Raw genomic sequence first — 20,242 nt, forward strand, 5'->3', positions numbered from 1 at the left:
AGTCCAAATATTTAGGGCCCAGACTGTTAACTGATATTAGGAGCTATTTTCACACAGTTGTCAGTTGTCTCACATGAAAGCAGATTGTCTAAAGGGCTATTTCAATGAAGTATAGGGATATTTTCCTTGATGATCTTGTCAATAATTATCCTGCATTAGGCTATTTGTTATTGCTATTTGTTCTATATCATTTTGTTCTTTGAGGGAGCTTGAGGCAGGCAAATCAGCTGCCATTGTTAACTGCCTTGTTGGAAGCATAGTGTCTACAACTGATTTAGCTTCTGCCTTTATCTGATTATTTCCAGGCTTCTTTAGTGATCTGTGCCATTTACACTCATTTCCACAGCATTGAATTTTACCAGAAAAGTTACACCTTTAGTATCCATATTGTTACTAGCATGCAAGTCATCTCGCAAATGTGAGGAAGAGAATCTGGTGAATTGCAAACTGCCAAAAGTTGACCCATGATTCACATCTCTACAGTGAAAATACTGATTGTAATCCCACCTTGTTACCTTGCATTATTATTCCTTTTGGTCATGTAATCATAATTCCTGATGTCCTTGGTGAATGGGAATTATCTCCATAAACTTGGTAGGTGGCAGTTATCTCCTCCTCCCACTTGAACCATTGCAGGGGCTCAGTTTTGTGTCTTTCACTTCTTCAAACTTCAGTGCCGAGATTTAATACTTTTCAACCAACATTTCCTTCCTACGGAATTCCGGAACTTCGAAGAAGTACAAGAAGGGACTTTCATAGCAATGTGTTTGTCCAGGTAGAAGATACCAAGTTTTCTTGAGACAAGACTCGAAAGGTTCACTGCCCACAGAGTAAAAAAAAAATCCAGGCTCCCAATTCATGCTGGCAGACTGGTGTTGACCAATAGGTTTGCAGAACTTCCCAAACATAGAAAATAAAACAGTATAGGAACAGGTTCTTTTGCCCACTATGTCTGTGCCTTTGGCAACCAATATGCCAATCTAACTAATCTCATCTACTTGTATCTTTATCCCTCTGTGCCCTGCCTGTTCATGTGTTTATTCAAATGCCACTATGACATTGCTGTTCTATCTGTTTCTACATCACATCACGTTGTGAGGTCTTTTCTGTCCAGGCTCCTTAAGTGTTACAGTGTTGTTTCACTGTGACACTCAAGTATTAGCTTGGATTATGCAAGTAAGCAACTGAAGTAGGGTTTAAAGTTATACCTATCACAGCTGGAGGCAAGAGGACCACCACAGAGGTAAAGGTAGTACTAACCCCACGGGAAGAGCAGACTTCCTCATCTTTTTGATAACGCCAATTGTATTTCTTAACTATGTCTTTATTGATAATGTTTTAGATTTTTACAGTGGCTGGTCTTGGATCTGGACTCACTGAAGCAATTGTTGTCAACCCTTTTGAAGTAGTCAAGGTCAGCCTACAAGCTCAAAGGAATTCTTTTTCACAGGTAAATGGGATATTTATTTTATAATATTTGATTCTTTTTCATTCTTTATGATGTTGCACCAGGTTTATAGAAATTAACATTTGATATACTATGGCGATGTTAATTTGTTTTATTGAGAGGACTGTGTGTACCCACTCACTCATGAGTTAAGTTGTGAAATATTCTTTAATGAATTATCAGAACAAAAGCTAAAAATTAGGAGAGATAACAATTCAAAAATTCTTGCTACAGAATTAAATGATAGCATGAATTATTTTATAATACAGTATGAGTCATGAGATTGATTGCGTGGTATTGTGCATCTGACATGTTTGTGCATGAAGCAAGGGGGATATCAGTCCATGTGCAACATCCAAAAATGCCTATCCCCTAAAAGTTATTCATGTATGTGCAAATATCAAATAGTGTACACTCTGCGCAGACAATTGGAACTGCATAGCAGGAGTTGAAAAGCCCTTCATCTACACTGTTTATAAGGACCATTTATTACTCACAGTTTTGTTTAGATAGAGGTTGGGGCAGAAACATTTGGATTTAGCCACAGTGAACTTTGCAGCTAAAATTTATCAGAAGTTTTGGGAATAACTTTAGGGTAAAGACTTTTTTCTTGACTTGACATGAAGATACCTTATCTGTGGTCCTGCTTTCTCACAAGCACGGTCATGAGAGGAAACAAACCTAAATCCTCCCTTATAAGAAGAAGACGGAGAGAACCTTGTACCAGAGGATCTGTTACTGTGCCATTTTCTGAGCACTGAGATTTTGAGTTGGCAGCACATGGCTCCAGTCAAGCCTCTGTTACACTGCCTGAGGAAATTGTGTCTGTCATCCAAAGCTTCTTACACCCTGACACAATGAAGGCAGTGGAAGCGGACGTCCATCCATATTACAACTTACAATACATTGCTATGTACGTCAGAACTCATAGTAGGCCTTGTTGTATTTTGCTCACTATAATATAGTGGAATCATCGCTGATTTGGTGTTTGGTCCTGTCCTGTCATCTTTGATGCCTTGTTAAATCATCATGATCTTTTCATTGAATGAAGTGGAAAATTCATCTCCTCGCACTCTTTCCTGGTTAGAGAGAATCTTACACACAAATCTTTCAATTTCATGGATTCCCTAAAGTTTCAAGAAGTAATAGATTGCACCCATGAAGAAATCCAGCCTCCACATGTCAACCTAGTTTGCTATCCAGTCAAATCATACTCTACATGAGTACAATAGATCATCTTCTGGAATAGCACACTGAGAGTTGCTACATTCTGACGCCTTCTTGCTAACCTTGATTGAGAAGTACATTTAAATCACTTGAGTCATATAAGGGCAAACGATTTTGGGTGAGGGGGAAGTGATATTTTGAAAATGAGTAGTTATGAGTGTATCATTATCTCTATAATCTCCGATATTTCACTGCCCACTGGTTGTGGAGCAGCTGAGCCCAATGAACAAGATCCTGTCATCCAAATAACTCAGATTGTGGGCATGGCAAGGATCTCCACGTGTTCTACTGAAGGCATCAGTTAAATGGCACTTTCTCCTACAAATGTTTATATTACAGTGTACAGGCATTATATCCTGCCATTAGTTATAAAGTATAAAATGTGATTTATGTTTGAGAGTTGATTGAGTATTCATTGTGTAAACGTAGCATGGCAAATTGAGTGGAGATGGAATTAGTCCCAATTTTCTTGAATGTCATTCAGATTTATAAATGTTTTCCTAGTCTAGGTCCAAATCCTTGGGATATAATTACAGGCATTTAACTCCCTATTTCCCACCTTCCATTGAATCCTCGTTGTGATTCACGATGGTTTCCTGAGTTCCCTAGAGTTTAGGCCCTCTGTTCAGGTTTTCTGTCTCTTGGTCTTGGATGCCCAAATACATATCATTGAAATAGGTCCCTGATCATGGGATTGTATTGCCAACCTTCATGTCACTGCTCCCCAACCTATGCAATTACTTCTCACCTCCTCTTTGAGGTCCAGACATCTAACACAGATATGTTTTTGCAGATGTGAGACCTCTAAAACCATTTATAGTTTATGTGCCCCAATCAGAAAAACAGCATACTTGGCATCACCTCACCGCTTGAATGAAGTGCAAGCATAGAAATCAGGTGTGACATCAGGACAAACTACTGCTGGTTTCTCATTTGACACCATTTTGAAACATTAACTATGTTTCTATTTCCATCAACATTGTCTAACGCACTGAACATTTGAACATTTTATGTTTTCTATCAAACTCTGTATTGGCTGGAGTCGCAAATATTGAAATGGAGTTTTTCAGGATCTCGCTGCTAAAATAGATGGGTTCTGAGCTCTGTAAGATATTACTACTGAACTCCAGCATGCTCCTTTCTGTTTAACACAGGGTTTATAGCAGGTTTCCCAACCTATGAGATGCATTTTTCACAAATCAGGCAGCATCTGTGGAGAGAGAAACAGGATTGACATTTTATCAAAAAGGTCATTTTCTACTTAAAGAAGGATCTTCGGGTCAAAGTCCATAGCTCCCTGAAAGTGGCAATGCGAGTAGAGTGGTAAAGAAGGTATATGGTGTACTTGCCTTCACTGGTCGGGGGCATTGAGTATAAGAGTCAGGAAGTCATGTTGCAGCTTTATAGGACCTTGGTTAGGCCACGTTTACCGTATTGTTTGCAGTTCTGGTCACCCCATTAAAGGAGGAATGTGGAGGTTTGGAGAGGGTGCAGAAGAGATTTTCTGGAGTCCTGTCTGGATTAGAGGGAGAGATTGGACAAACATGGGTTGTTTGCTCTGGAGTGTCAGTAGCTGAGGGAAGACCTGATAGAGTATACACAATTATGAGAGACATAGCTATGGAACACAGTTAGATCCTTTTATCCATGTGAAATGTCAAAGATGAGAGAGCACAGTTTTAAATGAGGGGAGGAAAGTTTAAAGGAGATGTGCAGGGCAAGTTTTCTACACAGAGTGATGGGTGCCTTCATATTTACTCTCTTGCTGTTCAACCACCATGTGCCAGGCTGGACTTCCATTTATACCAGAAAGGCAAATAGCACAGATGGGGTTGTGATGAGAAGTGGAAATTGAGATCAATAACTTAAGGGCCTGTCCCACTTAGGCGATTTTAAGGCTACTGCCGGCGACTAGGCTGTCGCCGACAGTTAGCCGGGGTGTCGCGGGCATGATCGTGAGGAGTCTTCAAAGAATCGTAGTGGATCTCGGCGCGTCACTGAGAAATCAACCGGTATGAGATTTCTTGGCGACAGCTGGCTTGTCGCCAGGTATCATTGCTTATTGTGGGCGCTGTTGCATGCTGTCCCCAGGTTTGCTAGGTTCTCTTAGATGCTTTTAGAAGCACGTAATATTAAATTAAGTAAAGTAATTTGTACCATAAAATACTTGTGTTTAACCAATTTATTTACCGTCAGGATATTTGACAGGTAGATTGGAGGCAACAGTTTGACGTTCAGGTAAGCGTGGGAATTTTCGCGATGTTTATGGCCATCAGCGATTACATTTAAAGTAGGCTCCCAACCCAGATATGCAACCCGAAAACCAAATGTGCATCTCCCGTACATTTTCAAAGAATGCCCACACTCCGCACAAAAATCCATTTAACCACTTTTAAAATTAAATTTCTTAATACTGCTATTAGTAAGCTGGAAGTCAATCCAGTTTATGCCTTGTTACTGTGAAGCTTGGTTTTCAAGTAACCCGGGCAAGATGTTATATTTCAAAACTCTCAAGTAATTACCGACTTGTCAGTGAGTTCAACGAAAATTAGGACACCGGAGAAGCAGTGACAGCGTGGGAATTTCGCAATGTTTCCGAAGACGGTGTAATCTCGACCTGACTCGGCATTGTGGTAGGGTAAAAGAAAACTTTGGCGATCTGCTACGACTTTGACAGTCGCCTAAAAAACCGCCTAAGTGGGATACCATCTGCAACTTTTAAATTGGAAGTAATTGAAGAAGAAGTGAGGAGGAAGCAAGAATGAGGATTTGGTATGAGTGAAATACCATGTTCAATGACCCCTACTGACTTCATGTCTTGATTGTCCCTATTTCGGTCAACATATTCTCCCGCATCTCGTGTCCTACATTTATTGAAGTAGTTAAAATTTGCCAGCATTCCCAACCTTATTCATACCTTGCAATAAATACTGTACATAACTCTGTCCCTGCCCATTTAATCCCATGGACTTTGATTTTGCTTTTTTATTATTCAATACTTTGCCAAATGCCTTTCAAACATTGAATTACAAAACAGCAACATTCTCCCTTACTCCGTCAAAAAAATGATCAATTCAATCTATTCAAAAGTAAATTAAAGGTTAGGTCAGATATCCTTATTATAAACTAAAATAGAAAATATTGGAAATGCTCAGCAAGTCAGGCAGGAACTGCGGTGAGAGAAATAACATGAACATTGTACATTCAAGTCTGTTCCTTAGGACAGCGTGGGGTTCCGAGCATATTCTGTGTCTGCAGTATTTTAGCGTGGTAGAAGCAAAGGGCATTCTTATTTAAGATAAACTTAAGGTTTGGAGAGCAGTTGAGCTGCCACATAACTGAACTGTAGGTAATGTTGGATTGGAAAGGTTTAGAGGGATATGGGACAAACACAGGCAAAAAGGAGTAGCATAGATGGGGCATCTTGGTTGGCGTGGACGAGTTGGTCTGAAGGTCTTGATTCCATGCTGTATGACTCCATGAATCTGCAAATCTAGCCTTTTACATGGACCATTATTTTAAAACAAAACAAAAATATCTGCTGCTCATGAGCTTGCTCTGAGTTGCAGTCAAAACTATTGAAGGGTTTGATGTAAAGGAACGTTTAGTACCATACTAATTTGTAACCCTCACATGGGCTTCAGGAGCCCTTTGAAGAGGTGAGTAAATCTAAGGATAGGAGGTCGCCAAGGACCGCTAATTTGAATTTCCAGGCAGCATTTAGTAAAGTTTTGTTAGGGTGAGTTTTAGAAGCTTTGTATGGTTGAGTTTTAGAAGTTTTAAATGCTTTGTTGCTAGTGAGGACATGGGAGAATTTGTGTTTTTGTGCTTATACAAAATGATTATTAACAACAAGAGAATCATAATGAAGTCGGATAATTAGATTTCAGAATTGGAACATTCATGAATTGTTTTTGGCGATTCTGAAGAGGCACCCATGGCACTCGTAATGAAGTTGTGAATGGAACAAGCATGTTCACAATAAGGAGATTATACATTGCCAAATGATATAATGGTCGATGGCATTTACTGTAATGAAGTGCTGTGTTATGCCCAAAGGCCAAGTAATTCATTGGGTTTTTCCATGCATAGATGCTAATTAAAAGCAACAGATCAAAAAATCGACGTGAGGTTCTTTGAGTTGCAAATATTTGTCCATATTTAATGTGAGATAACATGTGGACAAATATTTGCTACTCGAATATGGTAAAATGCTTTTTTGTGTGACTTTAGTTCAATGATGTGCATTGTGTTTCTGTCATAATGTTTGTAAATCTATACTCATGGTATTGTGTCAATTTATGGTTTCCAGAATCAGGTCCTGAGTAAGAAAACTAATCAAAGAGGTCTGTGGATAGCTCAGGGGTAATAACTCCACATAGATCTCTTAATCAAGTGAATCGAATTAAAAATGTAATTCATTGCATGAACTGACACATACAAATGATACATGTTTTTCTTTGAAAAAAAAGAAAGATCTTAATGTACTTAATTAAACCAGCCTTTTTTAAAAGCAATGTGGGAGAAGATTTGCCTATTAAATATATAAACAAGGGATCAATTTACATTCCAGGAATTATTTACGTTCAAAAGGTGTTATGCAGTGGAACATGCACCAGTGCATTCCTTAAATAAAGAGCACTGCATCAGGCTAAGGCTGTGACGTCTAATAATTTGATGCAGCAGAAAGGAGTAAGACATTCTGAAAAGGAAGATATCTGGTATATCAACAAAATGTCTAACATTATTTCCACCATACGCTGCAGAAGAGTCTCAACCCGAAACGTTACCCATTCCTTCTCTCCAGCGATGCTGCCTGTCCCACTGAGTTACTCCAGGTTTTTGTGCCTACCTTCGGTTTGAACCAGCATCTGCAGTTCCTTCCTACACATGCCAAAAACTAATATCTACCCAGTAGTCAATGAGGCAAAGCTTGTCGGCCACTGCCAGATTATCGTAGATTGGACTTGGGATGTTATGATACAGTTGGATTGCTGCCTGCAGTACCAACATGCTGGTACCTACCTGGGTACAATATGGAATGCCCGTTTTGCTGTCCCTTGGCAGTCTGGGGACTACTGGCAGGGTCCAATCAACAACTCAGACACAATCAGTGCACCAGAGAGATCCAGTCCAGATTCTGATCTTTGCAGGTTTTTCTAACTTTCGACAATATGTGAACTTTGAACAACTTAATTATAAAATCCAAGTACTTCATTATTTATGCTTTTTTAAAACAAACCAAAAATTAGGAAAACCTTACAAGGGAATAATTCATAGTAATTTAGTTAAGTTCTCTTATGATTCAATGTAGAAAACTATATTGTGCAGGAGATGGATTCATTTACTAATGGGATCTGATGGAATTAAGGGTTTAATTTACTCTTGTTTTGCTCTCTTCAGCTGTTATAATTCAGAGCAGTTGGAAGAGTTTTCCTTTCATTCATAGATTGTGGGAATTGGTGGCATGGAATGTGTATGTTAGCCCATCATCAATTATTTTAAAGAAGATTTTATACAGATAAATGGAAGGTGCTGCTTTTTGTGGAGTCAAACCAAGGCAGAAGCTTTGCAGTAAATGGCAAGGCACTAGAGAGTGTTGTAGGGGCACTAGGAGTGCAGGTACATAGTTCCTTGAAAGTAAGAAAGCTAATGGCATATTGGCCTTTATGACAAGAGGAGTTGAGTATAGGAGCAACGAGGTCCTTCTGCAGTTGTACAGGGCCCTAGTGAGACCGCACCTGGAGTACTGTGTGCAGTTTTGGTCTCCAAATTTGAGGAAGGACATTCTTGCTATTGAGGGAGTGCAGCGTAGGTTCACTAGGTTAATTCCTGGAATGGCGGGACTGTCATATGTTGAAAGGCTGGAGCGACTAGGCTTGTATACACTGGAATTTAGAAGGATGAGAGGGGATCTTATTGACACATATAAGATTATTAAGAGATTGGACATGCTAGAGGCAGGAAACATGTTCCCTATGTTAGGGGAGTCCAGAACCAGAGGCCATAGTTTAAGAATAAGGAGTAGCCATTTACAACGGAGATGAGGAAAAACATTTTCACTCAGAGAGTTGTAAATCTGTGGAATTCTCTGCCTCGGAAGGCAGTGGAGGCCAATTCTCTGGATGCTTTCAAGAGAGAGCGAGATAGAGCTCTTAATGATAGCGGAGTCAGGAGGTATGGGAGAAGGCAGGAACGGGGTACTGATTGTGAATAATCAGCCATGATCACATTGAATGGCGGTGCTGGCTCGAAGGGCTGAATGGCCTACTCCTGCACCTATTGTCTATTGGTGTCACATGTAGATAGGGTGGTCAAGAAGGCTTTCGGTACTTTGGCCTTCATCAGCCATTGAGTACAGAGGTTGGGATGTTATGATACAGTTATACAAGACATTGGTGAGGATGCATTTGGATTTTTGTGTTCAGGTTTTAGTCACCCTGCTTTCGGAAGGACGTTGATAAGCTGGAAAGAGTACAGAGAAGATTCAGGAGGATGTCGCCAGGATTTGAGGGCCTGAGCAATAGGGAGAGATTGAGCAGCCTAGGACTGTATTTGTTAGAATGCAGGAGTATAAGGGGTGATTTTACAGAGGTGTATAAATCATGAAGGGAATTGATGGGTATATGCACAATTATTTTACCCAGAGTAGGGTAATCAAGAACCAGAGTATATAGATTTACGGTGAGAGGGAAAAGATTTACGGTGAGAGGGAAAAGAAAAGAAAAGTAAGAACATGAGGGACAACTATTTTACACAAAGATTGGTAGGTATATTTCACAAGTTGCCAGAGGGGGAAATTGAGGCAGGTACTACAACAATATTTAAAATACATTTGAACAGGCACATGGATAGGAAAGGTTTTGAGGAATAAAGGTCAAAATTGGGGCATCTTGTTTGACATGGGCAAGTTGAGCGGAAAGGCCTGTTTCCATGCTTTATGACGCTATGACTCTAAAATGTGGTGAGCCATCTTCTTTGTATACCCAGCCGCTGACCTGTCTGTACCCAGCCTCTGAACTGTATGTACCCAGCCCTTGAGCAGTGTATACACAGCCTCTGTGCTGTGTGAACCCAGCCTCTGAACTGTGTGCAGCCAGCCTCTGAACTGTATGTACCCAGCCTCTGAACTGTATATAACCAGCATCTGAGCTGGGTGTACCCAGTCTCTGAGCTGCGTATACCCAACCTCTGATCTGCATATATCCAACCTCTGAGCTGTGTGTATCCAGCCATTGAGCTGTGTATTTCCAGCCTTTGTGCCGTGTTTATCCAGCCTCTGAGCATTGTACATGCTGCAACATCCACATGGCTGGCACGGTTTAGCAAATTCCTTGAATGTTAATGGTGTGACTGTGGTTATATGATATTAAATAGGCTAGTGCATGCCGGTGTGCGGCATGAATGTTTTGTGTCATTGCAGCACCTCTTGGAGTGTTGTTCAGAACTTGTTGCATATGCACATGAAGTTTTCTTTTACCTTAAGAGTCGCAAATAGAACTCAGTGAAGAAGCAGCTGAAGATCAATTGGGTTGAGATGTTGCGCTGAGGAGCACCAGCTGTTAACCAGAGGCTGGGATAATTGGCCTCACAACCATCTTCCTGTATGTGCTTTGGACCAGTGCATTCCTTGCCCTCACTCTTCTGGTTTTGCAATTTAAAAGGATTCTAGATGTCATATTCAGCAAATGATCCCTACCTGCCAAAGCCATTCACTCTCACCTCCCGTCTGAATTCAGTTCTTTTGTCCAAATTTAGAACCAAGCTCGAAGGAAGTCGGAGTCAAAACCCAAAGAGAGCACCAATGATCAGGATGGACTTGAGCTTGTGTTGCTTAATTGCAGAGTTAACATCACTTGCATCACTCTGAGGTGGTGATTAGACTGGATAGCACTCGCCTTGTTTTTTGTGGACAGGACATACGTGCTTTGTTTTTCACTTAACAAGGTAGATCTATGTTTCTTGGCTGTACTGGATAGCTTAGTTCAAGTACAAGTCTGTGCAAGGTTGCACTATTTATTAAATTGTATGTCCATTGTATTTTTTTCAGATATTCATATGTAAACAAGGTGGTGGCATTGTGGTGCATAATTCTAAATTCAGAATGAACAATTGCAAGTAAATAAAGAAACTTTAACTTTTGCACTCCTGTTCCTGAGCAACTTAATTGTTGTACTCCAGTTCACATTATTTAACTGAACCTGACCTGTGTTGAACTTGCTTCTCTGCACTCTTCACCTTCACAACATGTTGATTCTTTACTTCTGGGAGACAACATTCATGTTTTACTTGGAAGTGATCTTTACCAGAATCTTTACCAGAAGCACATCCAACTTAGAACTAGTGTGAACGGTTGATTAATGGTCAGTGTGGATTTGGGGGGGGGAGGGGGGGGCGATATCTTTCACTATGAAAGATATCGGCAATGTACCAGAAATTCGAGAGAGTCAGGAGGCACAAGTGAGTGCAGTCACTATTACTGAGGAAATGGTGCTTAGTAGGCGCATGATAAATGAGGTCGCAGTCAGCATGGTTTTGTTAAGAGGAGATCTTGCCTGACAAATTTGTTGGAATTCTTCGAGGAAGTAACTAGCAGGATAGACAAAGGAAAGCCAGTGAATGCTGTTAACATGGATTTTATGAAAGCCTTTGATAAGGTGCCGTACGTGTGGCTGCCAAACAACATAGAAGCCCATTGTATCAGCATGGATAGAAGATTGGCCGACCAGCAGAAGACAAAAAGTGGGATTTAAGGGGGCCTTTTCTGGTTAGCTGCTGGTGACTAGTGGTGTTCCACAGGAGTCAGTGTTGGGTCCACTCCTTTTCACGTTCAATTACTTTGTGGCCAGGTTTGCAGATGATACAAAGATAAGTTGAGAGGCAGGTTTTTCTGAGGAAACTGGAGTCTGCAGTAGGTCTTAGCCAGGTTGGGAGAGTGGGCAAAGAAGTGAGAAATGGAATGCAGCATAGGAAACTGTACAGACATGTACTTTAGTAGAAGGAATAAGGGAGTACACTGTTTTCTAAACAGTTGAGGGTTCAAACATTGGAGGAGCAAAAACACTTGGGAGTGCTGGTGCAGGATTCCCAAAGGGTTTCATTTGCAGGTAAGGAAGGAAAGTGCAATGCTAGTATTCATTTCAAGGGGACAAGAATATAATTGCAAGGATATACCGCTGAGGCTTTATAAGGTGCAGGTGAGGCAAGGGTTGGAATATGGTGAGCAATTTTGGGCCCCATATCTAAAAAAGGGTGTGCTGACATTGGAAAGGTCCAGAGGAGGTTTACAATAATGATCTGAGGGATGATTGGGTTAACATATGAGGAGCGTTTGAAGGCTCAGGGCCTGTATTTGCTGGAGTTTAGAAGAGAATCTCATTGTTTCCAGTAATGGGAGAGCCTAGAACCAGAGGGCACAGCCTCAGAGTAAAATGACATACCTTCAGAATGGAGATGAGGAGGAATTTCTTTAGCCCAAAGATGGTGAATCTGTGGAATTAATTGCCACAGATGGGTCTGGAGGCCGTCCTTTGGTATTTTTAAGCAGAGATTGATAGATCCTTGATAGACACAAAATGCTTGAGTAAATCAGCAGGACAAGCAGCATCTCTGGATAGGAATGGGTGATCTTTCGAGTCGGGTCAAAGCTCCGTCTGAAGAAGGATCTCGATCCGAAACTTTACCCATTCTTTCTATCCAGAGATGCTACTTGTCCCGCTGAGTTACTCCAGCATTTTGTGTCTATCTTCGGTGGAAACCAGCACCTGCAGTTCCTTCCTACACATTGATAAATCCTTGATTAGTAAAGGTTAAGGTGAGGAGGCAGGAGAATGGGGTTGAGAGGAAAAAATAAATCAGCCATGATTGAATGACGGAGTAGACTCGATGGGCTGAATGGCCGAATTCTGCTCCTCTGTCTTATTATCTTATGGACACTTGGACTTCAATGGCACCATCCAAAAGATTAAAGTGCTTTGGATTCAGTGCAAGTTGGCAAATTGGATTAAAAATTGAATTGGTTGTACAAGGCAGAAGGATATGGTAATGGTTATTTTTGTGATTGGAAGCTTATGACCATTGGTGTACCAGAGAGAGATCAGTGTTGGGACCCTTGCTGTTTGTCATATACATTCATGACTTGGATGTTAGTTTAGGAAGGGTAATTAGTAAGTTTACATGTGACACAGAAAATTATGGTGTTATTGATAATGAGGATGGTCATGATAATGAGGATATCATAAGATGATATTAACCAAGTTGGAAAAGTGGACACAACCATGGCAGATGGAATTTAATTCTAATAAATGGAGGGTGATGCACTTTGGGAAAACTAATAAAGGTCAATATACACAATGGATGGTGGGGCAAATGGGAGTATTAAGAACAGGAAGGAACATTGGTACACAAGTGCAACAATTCCTGAAGGTGAGAGCAAAAGAGATAAAGTTGTGAAGAGGGTATAATTTGTCTTTAATAGCAGGGGCATAGAATATCAGATTAAAGAGGTTATGGGACACCTTTATAAAACATTGGGTAAGTCATAGCTAGACTACTGTGTACAGTTCTGGTCACCACTCTGTAGGAAGGATGTGATTGCACAGAAGAATTGTAGAGACAAGAGATGGCAAATCATGGGAACTGGAACAACAACCAATCTGCTGGAGGAACAGCCAGTCGAGCAGCATCTGAGCGAGTAGAAGTATCAACATTTCAACATTTCAGGTTGAAACTGCTTACTGACCTGTAATGCTGACAATTCCAGAACCCCTCACATATGCTGCTCAACCCACTGATTGTTGCTTGGAGTGTTTCAGTTATGAGGTAAAACTCGATAGGCTGTTAGTTTACCATGGAGTGGAGAAGGCTGCAGGGGGGTCTGCTAGGGATGCATAGAAAGAGTAGGTCATACAAAACTTTTCTCTATTGCAGAAGTATCTACAACCAGAGGACTTGGGTTTAGGATGAAGGATTAAAGCTTTAGGAAGGTTTGTAGGTTAATTGGCTTCTGTAAATTGTCAATAGACAATAGACAAGAGGTGCAGGAGGAGGCCATTCAGCCCTTCGAGCCAGCACCGCCATTCAATGTGATCATGGCTGATCATTCTCAATCGGTACCCCGTTCCTGCCTTCTCCCCATACCCCCTGACTCCGCTATCCTTAAGAGCTCTATCTAGCTCTCTCTTGAATAATGCATTCAGAGAATTGGCCTCTACTGCCTTCTGAGGCAGAGAATTCCACAGATTCACAACTCTCTGACTGAAAAAGTTTTTCCTCATCTCCGTTCTAAATGGCCTACCCATTATTCTTAAACTGTGGCCCCTTGTTCTGGACTCCCCAACATTGGAACATGTTTCCTGCCTCTAACGTGTCCAACCCCATAATAATCTTATATGTTTCGATAAGATCTCCTCTCATCCTTCTAAATTCCAGTGTATACAAGCCTAGTTGCTCCAGTCTTTCAACATATGACAGTCCCGCCATTCCGGGAATTAACCTAGTAAACCTACACTGCACGCCCTCAATACCAAGAATATCCTTCCTCAAATTCGGAGACCAAAACTGCACACAGCAGTCCAGGTGCGGTCTCACTAGGGCCCTGTACAACTGCAGAAGGACCTCTTTGCTCCTATACTCAACTCCTCTTGTTATGAAGGCCAACATTCCATTGGCTTCCTTCACTGCCTGCTGTACCTGCATGCTTCCTTTCAGTGACTGATGCACTTGGACACCCAGATCTCATTGTGCATCCCCTTTTCCTAACTTGACACCATTCAGATAATACTCTGCCTTCCTATTCTTACCACCAAAGTGGATAACCTTACACTTATCCACATTAAACTGCATCTGCCATGCATCCGCCCACTCACACAACCTGTCCAAGTCACCCTGCAACCTCATAGCATCTTCCTCACAGGGATTTGACAAAGATTTATTTCACTTGGAGGGTGGTTTGAATCTGGAACACTCTTCCTACGTTGAAATAGATAATCTTGCAGCATTAAATATTTAGACAAGCACTTGAATCGCCAATGTATAGAAGACTGCAGACCAATGGGACTGATCTCAATAGGTACATGATAGTCACATGAACATGGTGGGCTAATGGGCCTGTTCCTAAGCTAGACGGATTGTCAGAACCTTTTTCACAGGTTCCACAGATTTAATGTAGAGTTCAAAATCACATGGAGTGTCCCAAGTGCGACTGAATTGTTATTTGTCATTTATTGAACCTTCGTGAATCTCATGATCCCAGCAAACCTACCGGTGGTGTTTGTACAAGAGATTGAGATGAAAGTTGCTTTCTTCGAATAGAGAGCTTTGGTGATTGTCCTCGATAAAAAGGTATACTCCAAACATTGAAATTAGTAACTGCACCCAGGAACAGTCAGTAAGCTAAGGTAAAAATAACACTGGCCTTCACATCTACAGGCACCGATGTGTAGATGGAGCTCTGCATGAAGAGTGATAGATTCCTGTCACCATTGCTTTCATGAACCTTACTTCTGTCTGCTTTGATCCTTGGACAGTTAAAGGTGGGCATGGCTCCTCTGCACTCTCACTGACAAAATCCCTCCTTCCCTTTCTGCTTCTTCCTCTGACAATTCTGGCTTGCATTCACTTTCATTTCACCAACTCCTTGTTGTGCTGTAGAACCAATAGGACTCCTATGAAAGGTTGCTCTGCATTCATCCTGACTGCCAACACACTTACAACAGCACTTTCTAATTCATGGGAGGATCCAAGATGATTTGCATCTTGACTTTCCATGCATGCTACAAATGGTTGATTACACCATTAAACAGCACAGGTGTTGTGCATGTTACCAATCTTTTAAAAATGCCTTTCCTGCTGGCAGCAGTCATGATGACTTAATCGGAAATGTACCGTAGAATTTCAGCCTGGAGAATGTAAATGAACATTGCATGGGGTTGAAGTCATTTATCCTTGCTCCACATGCTATATATGCAAATGAATCACATACACAAAAGACATGGATATCCAACCAGTCTGATCTGTGCTATTTAATCACATTCATACACCACAAATGGGCAGCACAGTGGCGCAGCTGCTAAAGTTGCTGTCTCACAGTGCTGGAGATCCTGGTTCTGAGATACTGACCTCAGGTTTAGTTTAGTTTAGTTTATTGTCACATGTACTGAAGTATAGGGAAAAGCTTTTGTTGTATGCTATCCAGCCAGCCGAAAGACAATAAGTGATTATATTCGAGCCATTTACTGTGTATAGTTACACCATAAGGGAATAACATTTAGTGCAAGGTAAAGCCAGCAAAGTCCGATCAAGGATAGTCTGAGGGTCACCAATGAAGTAGATAGTAGTTCAGGACTGCTCTCTGGTTGTGGCAGGATGATTCTGTTGCCTGATAACAGCTGGGAAGAAACTGCCCCTGAATCTGAAGGTGTGTGTTTTCACACTTCTGTACCTTTTGCCTGAATGGAGATGGGGGGAAGAAGAGGGAGTGGCCAGGGTGCTACTCATCCTTGATTGTGCTGCTGGTCTTGCTGAGGCAGCGTGAGGTATAAATGGAGTCAATTGGCTTGTGTGATGGTCTGGCTGCGTCCACAATTTGCTACAATTTCTTGCAGTCTTGGATGGAGCTGTTCCCAAACCAAGATGTGATGCATCCTGATAAAAATGCTTTGTATGGTGGACCTGTAGAAGTTGGTGAGAGCTGTAGGGAATATGCTCAATTTCCTAAGACATCTAAGGAAGTAGAGGTAGTGTCTGTGTGGAGTTTGCATGTTCTCCCTGTTTCGGGTGCTCCGGTTTTTTTCCACATCCCAAGAAGTACTGGTTTGTAGGTTAATTAGCCTCTGCAAAATTGTTCCTGATGTGTGGGGAGTGGATAAGACAGTGGCATAACATGGAACTAGTATGAGCAGGTGATTAGAAGTCAGTCTGGATTCGGTAGGCTGAAAGGTCTGCTTTCATGATATATCTCTAAACTAAAGAAATATATTGATCTATTTTTCACACAACAAGCTCTCTGCCAGAGATGTTCTAATCATAGTCACAAAACATGGTGTCAGCTGTTTCGACCTGACATGCTAATTCTACTTTCAGTGTGAATCCTTGGCTTGAATACATTCAAGGCTGAAGTTCTGAACTGCAAGGGTATCAAAAGATGTGGGAAGCAGACTAAAAATTGAAGATGTTCCACAAGCGAGTTATATGACAGAGCAGATGTGAATACATGTGGCCCACTCCTGCTTCCCTTTCCCTCAGCTTCAACCTGACAGCATGGGCAGCATTGCAGGAAATCTTTCCAAATTAAAACAATCGCATCTCACACTGGATCTTGACTTGCATCATTTTTGCCTTCTAACAGTTCAGTTCTTTAGAGGAATTCAAACTTATCATAAGGAAATTGATTTTTTGATTTATTACTTTATCTAAAAATAACTGTGTCATTTCTTTCAATACAGCAACCATCCTCATTTGCTTATGCACGTGAAATAATCAAAACTCAGGGTTTGGGACTACGGGGCCTGAACAAGGGTCTGACAGCAACACTAGGTCGGCATGGTGTATTTAACATGATCTATTTTGGATTTTACTTCAACGTGAAGAATATTATTCCAGCAAATAAGGTAATAATTTGTTCCAAATAACCAGGCAATCTTAAAGAGTGAAACGGAAAGCAGAAACCAGGAACTGTTAGTGTGTGTGTGTATGTAGTGGATTTTCATGTTCCTTTCACTCTGGATCAGCTCATTTCCCCATGCAAATCTTTAATTTAAACTAAGGCAATACATATGTCGCAATGCCCCAATTAAGTTGGGCTTCAGGAAGAATATATCATTTGGCCATCTGTCATGGCTTTTCTTTATCAATCGTTTAGCTTGCTAATGTTCCAAAAAGTTGCCCATAACTAATCTTACATTGAACATCAACATTTTGCAAGTGTATATCATTACACTATTACATTTAATTATCCATCAAACTGCAGTAGATGGCAGGCCCGCATAAATAATTACTAATGCAAAACAGAAGGAAGTGTAGATTTGAATATATCAACATAAAACATCACCAAATTGCTTAAAGACTAAGAATGCAAATCTGTACAAGGCAAAAGTCTGGAGCAAGCAACATTTTAAAGTAGTGGCATACTGTAAAAATACTTCAGGTCAATTAAATTAGTTGCTGCTGTTTTGCAAAAAGACGAGACTTCAGTCACTGCTATAATTGAACTAATGTGGATTGTTAATAACAGGAAACTTCTACTTCTTGATAGACTGGATAGTTCAAACATGAAAGAAAATCTGAAGAGAAAAACATGCAGGAAAGGGAACAAAAACACAGGACAATATAATCAGGATTTTTTTTTAAACATATGGAGATGTCATGTACAAATCAGTGTTTTTGGTAAATTTCATGGTGGAAGTTGTTGTCATTTGTAAAGTATTCTAGTCAATTAGCTAATATGGTTGCTTGGATTTCTCATGTTTTGATACAGTAATACTAAGTACATTGTAAGGTCTAATTATACAAATCATCCCCATATGCCAAAGCAGTCTTTTTTATGAACTTTGTTTATAAATCCTGTGTGAAGGAAATGTGCGTTTCAACAATTTGGAACATGTGTAAAAACACAAACTGTATGATTGTCAAAAAACTGAGCATGGGTATAGGAATCCTTAATGTGTTTAAGTAGAATAACTAAATATAGTGCTGCATAGATTTTCAATAAATTGTAATTTTTTTTCCCCCTGAAACAAATGTTCTTTCTTTTTAGGACCCATCAATTGAGTTCTTGAGGAAACTAGGGATTGGATTTTTGTCAGGAACAATTGCTTCTTGTGTCAACATCCCATTCGATGTAGCAAAGAGCAGAATCCAGGGACCACAGCCCAAGCCAGGAGAAGTTAAATACAGAACGTGTTTCACCTCTATGAAAACCATCTATAGGGAGGAAGGGTAAGAGTCATTTTTTTAGTTTGAAAGCTGAACCCTCTTAACACTCGCAGTACGTTTTTGTCCCATTGCTACATGGTAAAAATATGACCATGGTTATCCCTTCCATGTCCAAAATGGGCCGAAATTTAACCTTCCTTTTCAGATTTTACTTTAAATTTTAGATGCATCTCACATACAAGGAAGTTCAGAGCAAGGAAGGGGCAGCACTAATTATTTCAGGGGCAGGCATAACACATACAGAGACACAATAGTCTGCAGATGCTGGAATCCTGAGCAAAATTTAAAGTGCTGGAGAAACTCAGTTGATCAGGCCATGAATGTGGAAGGAAATAGATGGATAATATTTTGTGTCACAGCCCTTCTTTAGACTGATGGGGGAGAAAGCTGGAAAATAAAGGTTGGGGTGGGGCATAGCCTGGCAAGTGATAGATGGGTCCAGATGAAGGGGGGGAGAGGGGTTGATTGCCAGAGGCGTGGAATTAATGACAGAGGTGAAAAGGAGAAAAAAGGGTGTCCAAAATGAAAGAAAAGATGGAGCGAAAAATAAGCCTGAAGAATAGATAAGGGTGGAAACAATCGGGGGAGAGGAAAGAGGGAAGAAAAAAGGGAAATGGTGGTTGCGGAGGTGGAAGGGGTGCGGGATGAGCATAAAGAGGACAGGGAAATAACAGGGTGATGGGTGGTAAGAGAAATGAACGCATGTTGGGGGAGGGGTCATGAGGGCAGCAATAGAAGGATGGGGGGATATTACTGGAAATTGGAGAATTCAATGTTATTTATGGGCTGAAGATAACAAAATTACATAAAGTCCCTAGTAAATTTTTAGAAAATATAATTTCCATCAATAAATGTACTCAATTTTCTTTGCAAAATACATGTAATGTATGGAAATTCTCACACAGTGCATTGTTCAGAAATTGTAAAGCATGGCATAGAAATAAATTTAAAAAAATACCCTGGCTCTTGATTTCCAACTTCATTGTATCATTTATGTTTATTTAATAAATTATGCTTTTTTCATAGCATATTCAAGAGAATTAAATAAAAAGTATTTTTTGGGGAGGGGAGGTTAAATAGATGAATATGATATTTTATTACTTAACACAATTTTGTCGCAAACATTAGAATATTTTGTTTCCTATATTAACAAATACATCTATATTCCATTTGATAGGTTCTTTGCATTGTACAAAGGTTTGGTTCCAAAGGTCATGAGACTAGGGCCAGGTAATTCCAATATATGTAAATACTCTAACCAAACATGTTGGCTTAAAGACATTTTACTATCTTTAATAATTTGCCAATTTAACATCCATTGCTGAGTTGCATTGATCATTGTCTCTCTTTTCATCCCTCTTTATCTGCAGGTGGTGCAGTCATGCTCTTGGTTTATGAATATGCATTTGCGTGGCTTCAGAAAAACTTCTGAGTCAAGCAGAACAACATATAACTAAGACACATTCATTTTCTTAAGAAACATCATGTTACATCGTCTCCCAATAAACCTGTGTAAACATGAAGAACATTATTTTTTCCAGATGAAATTCATCTAGATCTGTATTCAAAGCAGGCAAAATGATATAATTGTAAAGTATTTTCTCATGTCAATAAATTAACCTAAAATGATTAACA

At 40.3% G+C, this 20,242-nt stretch overlaps 1 protein-coding gene across 1 annotated transcript in view; it reads left to right on the forward strand.

Moving 5' to 3' along the window:
* Nucleotides 1–20,242, forward strand: part of slc25a21 (solute carrier family 25 member 21) — a 330,659-nt gene extending 310,417 nt beyond the window's left edge. Inside the window, exons 7-11 of the mRNA XM_078407167.1 lie at nt 1,343–1,450; nt 17,119–17,283; nt 18,429–18,610; nt 19,785–19,837; nt 19,978–20,242. Coding sequence (XP_078263293.1) covers nt 1,343–1,450; nt 17,119–17,283; nt 18,429–18,610; nt 19,785–19,837; nt 19,978–20,039 — 570 coding nt within the window. The 3' untranslated portion in view covers nt 20,040–20,242. The remainder of the gene's footprint in view (nt 1–1,342; nt 1,451–17,118; nt 17,284–18,428; nt 18,611–19,784; nt 19,838–19,977) is intronic.

This window comes from Rhinoraja longicauda, chromosome 10 (genome assembly GCF_053455715.1).
Source record: "Rhinoraja longicauda isolate Sanriku21f chromosome 10, sRhiLon1.1, whole genome shotgun sequence".
Lineage (NCBI taxonomy): Eukaryota > Metazoa > Chordata > Chondrichthyes > Rajiformes > Arhynchobatidae > Rhinoraja > Rhinoraja longicauda.